Source organism: Aegilops tauschii, chromosome 6, assembly GCF_002575655.3.
Source record: "Aegilops tauschii subsp. strangulata cultivar AL8/78 chromosome 6, Aet v6.0, whole genome shotgun sequence".
Taxonomy (NCBI): domain Eukaryota; kingdom Viridiplantae; phylum Streptophyta; class Magnoliopsida; order Poales; family Poaceae; genus Aegilops; species Aegilops tauschii.
Genome location: NC_053040.3, coordinates 110696508 through 110700534, shown reverse-complemented (window position 1 = coordinate 110700534; position 4027 = coordinate 110696508). Strand labels below are relative to the sequence as shown.

The window sequence follows — 4027 nt, the reverse complement described above, 5'->3', positions numbered from 1 at the left end:
TGTAAACTAATATGAGGGTTTAGATTACTAAAATAGTGATCTAAACGCTCTTATATTAGTTTACGTAGGGTGTATTGAAGAGCAGCCACAAAGTTCCATTCACAATTTACTTGAATATTTGTTTTGATGGATAAACAAAATAGGAAGCTAGCAAACTTATTTAACGAGATAAGCAAACTATGTACTTGATGACATAAGCAAACTTGTTCAACCCTAACAAACAGGACATAAACAAACTGGTTCAACTCTGACACACATGACATAAACAAGCTGGTTTAACCCAAGAAAAGCAAACTACAAATTTCAAACAACAAGATAAATGACAAGCACAAGCGCAAGCAACACGAAGGCAGACTTTGATGTCTCCTCATCCCGCATAGTGGCAGTGGTAGTAGGGGTCCGCTTCCTGCTCTTTTGAAATTTCCAGACCTCTTTTGATGTTGTCGATTATCTTCCACGACTTGTAGGTGGCGTATGCATCTATTGTTGCGTACTCGATGAGGTAATTTGGCAGTGGGCTGTCCCCCCACAGTTTATGGTCTGCCTCCCTATCGATCTTCTTCTTCATCTTTCTGTAGAATGGGTGGATGACGCTGGCTGCAACATCAACCAAGGAGTCGTACGGTTTTCCGTTGTATGGAACTCTCCAGTTGCGCTGAATGTCGATGTGCTTGTTGGGGTTTATCTCCAAACCAGACAACTTTAGCTTGTCCCTGTCATTTTTAATGCTGAAACCGGCAAAGGTGAACAACTTATCCTCCTGTAGGAGCTCTTTGAGGCGCTTTGGCCTGCTAGGGGAGAGACATGTGATGAATACATGGAGTACTAGTGTTTCTTTTTCAAGATTTAATCTTCTGTTTTTTATGGTTTACAAGTGAATAATACATGGAGTAGATGCTTATACAGTATAAGTCATGGATGAATGTAGTTCAGAAACTAGTACACAAAGTTCTGAAATTAAAATCAAGTACACCATGTTATTTTTCTTTTCGGAATATATAGTTGAGTCAATGATCTATTTGCTTTCTTAGTGCCAGTTTTGTTTTATTATTTTGAATAAAATAACATATACCTCTGCTTCACCAAGTTCTTAAGTTTTTTCGGTGGTGAAAATAACACCAGACCAAGTTCAGAAACTACTTCACTACATGAAGTTCAGAAACTACACTAATGAATTAAGATGAGAAACTACACTAGTACATCAACCTCACAAATTAATCTTGTGCAACAGTTTCAGATACTAATCAACTGCATCAGGGTCAAAATATATTCTAGTGCATCTACTTTGAGGAACTGCACTAGTGCATCCATTTTCACAAACTACACTAGTACATCTAGTATGAAACTAGTCTAATGAAATTTCGAGGGAGCAGTATTGATGAATGGAAGAGGGTGAATGAGTAGGATACTTCACCATTTTGTGGCCGCAGTGATGTGGTACACGAGGCAGAGACCCTCCACGCTGATCTGCAGAACTGCTGCCATCTGCGAAGGTTCATCATCTTTGGTAAACTCCACATCAACGCCCATGATGTGGGGGTACGAGCCGCAGGCGCTCCTCCTGATCCTAGAGATCATCTCGTCGGCCTTGTCTGGTTTGCTGGTGCAGACGACCTCCAGCGTCTCCTTGCCGTGGAGCTCAACCCCTGTGAGGGTTACAGTGTACTCGCGCATCTGACCGGGAATGTGAACGACGCCGAGGTTGCCGCTCTGGTGGGACGTCTGGCCACAATGACGCTTGGCAGATGCTTCCTCCGCCATTGCCCTCGTCCTGCGACTGCGGGCTTTGAAGAGAGATGTTTGTGGGTTTTTTGCAGAAGAGATGGAAGCGGCAATGGAGGTTCTCGGAATGAGGCAGTGATGTAGTCGATTTGGGGCTTTTCACGCCTGGGATGGGGACGTGGGGGAGGCGGTTCGTCTAGGACGTGGGGGTAGTTGTGGTGGGGCGCAGTTGCAGCCCGTCGTGGCAACCGCGCTCTGTGCACTGCTGGGTGCGCGTGCGTCTGAGTTTAGTCCCACTACGGGCCTGCATCCTAGCCCATATCACTGGGTTTGTAGTCGTATGCGGGCTGTGGTGTGTGAAATATCATGTTAGGTAGGTGGGCTTTTTCCTATGAAATCTTTTTTTGCCTATGAGACATTTTGACTTATACTAAAATAACACTTCCTATTTTTAGGTACACGTGTCTTATGTGACAAGTTTAAGTTTGATAACAATGAAAAACATGTAAAACCTTGCCACATTGCCTTTCTTGGACATGTGTAAAAAGTTTAAGTTTGAAAACAATTGAAAAACATGTAAAACCTTGCATCATTAAATTTTAATTATAAAATAAATATGTAATATTGCAGTGAAATTGTAGAACATCTCCAAATCAACCATCTTCAACAAATTTTGGAAGTTTCGTCACATGCATGATTTTTTCGTTCATTAGTACAATGTCGACCATTTTCAACATGTATTGCAAGTTTTGTCACGCATGGTGTTTTTTGGGCATATGCGACACGAAGAAACCATTGTTAATACTAAAAAAGCAAGGACAATATTTTCTAGATCTTTTGGGATATCATTGTGATATTATTGAAATCTCACATAACTCAACGCGGCCACCCCTCCCTAAATACCGCGATTACAGCGCCTCATTCTAACCACCCGGTCGTGCCATCCGCAGCTCCCACGACCGCTGCAAGATCAGATCGGAGACCCGGGCACACACAGATTACAGGAGTTGCCGGCCACCGCCCACCGCCATGAGGGGTCGGACTTCAGTGTTCTTCTCGCCGCCCCGTCCTCGCATGAACCCGCCGTATATCCTTGCCGCCGTCTACCGCGCTATAGGGCACTTCTAGTTTGCCACGCACTATCCGCGGCCATCAACTCGGCGCCGACGTCTCCGAGAGAAGGTATTTCCTGATCATAGCTTTTTTTAATCGTTGTCGGGCCCTCTTTTAGTAGTTGAACCCTCATAGAGTTTGCACAACTTCACGTGGTTAAGCAATTGGATACCCTTGTTAAACTGCGCTTATTTTATGCATGAACAAATAGGTTGTTTGCTTAAACTCATAAGTGGATCATATGTTAAATGATCCACTTAAATTTGACAGCAAGACCATAGCCAAACAAATGTTGAGCCAATTCAAACTTAAATAGGTAGCATCAATTGATACATGATCTTGCTCATGCTCTACTTTTAGAATCATTTCATAGATGTTCAGTTCTTATCATAAAGTGGATATATGTACTTTTGGCAATCATGAACATCCTCTACTTACTGCTATAACTAATGCATCCTCAGTACAAAAATTGAACAGGCAATACGATTGTATTGGCAATCATTTGCATGCTTTACTTTTGGCAAGAACTAATGCATAGTTGAGTTATAACTGGTCATAGATATGGCTGGAACATCTTGAGTTATCATCACAGTCACGCAGAGACCCTAAACCATCACAAGATATGTTGAGCCCATTCAAACACAAATAGGAAGCAGCAATTGATACATGTTCATGCCCATGGTCTACTTTTAGCATAATTTGATACATGTCCAGTTCTTACCAGAAAGTGGAAACAGGCACTTCTGGGAAACATGGGCATCCTCTACTTATTGCAATAACTAATGCATCCTCAGTACAAAGCTTCAAATGGCAATAGGTAGAATTGGCAATCATTTGCATGCTTTACTTTTGGCAAAAACTAATGCATAGTTCAGTTGTAACTGGTCATAGATATGGCTGGAACATCCTGAGTTATAAACTGAACATAATCATGCCAAGGTATAATTACCATAGTCATTGTAGTAGAGTTCCTAGCATGCATCACCATACGATTCTAGAACGGAAGAATAACACATCAAACATAACATAGACCACCGTACGATACTTGAGTTGCTATGGCCTTGTACAATGCAAGGTGATTAGGCGAGGTGTTTAGAGAGATAAACCAGGCTTTTCTTAAGCACCGGTGCTTATTTGTACAGGGTAGACGCTTAACTAGGCGTCTGTCCTGTAGGAATAGGCAATGGTGCTT

At 42.2% G+C, this 4027-nt stretch overlaps 1 protein-coding gene across 1 annotated transcript; it reads right to left on the bottom strand.

The window, feature by feature from the left end:
• Positions 1-367: 367 nt before the first annotated feature.
• LOC141025871 (uncharacterized) lies at positions 368-1761 on the bottom strand. Its single transcript, XM_073501800.1, has 2 exons — positions 1415-1761; positions 368-713 (listed from the first exon to the last, which is right to left on the bottom strand). The coding sequence occupies exons 1-2, from the start codon at positions 1759-1761 to the stop codon at positions 368-370; spliced, it is 693 nt and encodes a 230-aa protein (XP_073357901.1).
• Between the last annotated feature and the right edge of the window lie 2266 nt (positions 1762-4027).

Coding starts and splice junctions, on each gene's coding strand:
- LOC141025871 (XM_073501800.1), bottom strand. CDS start 1,761: ATGGCGGAGGAAGCATCTGCCAAGCGTCATTGTGGCCAGACGTCCCAC. Junction 714..1,414: donor ATCACTGCGGCCACAAAATG/GTGAAGTATCCT, acceptor TAAAAATGACAG/GGACAAGCTAAAGTTGTCTG.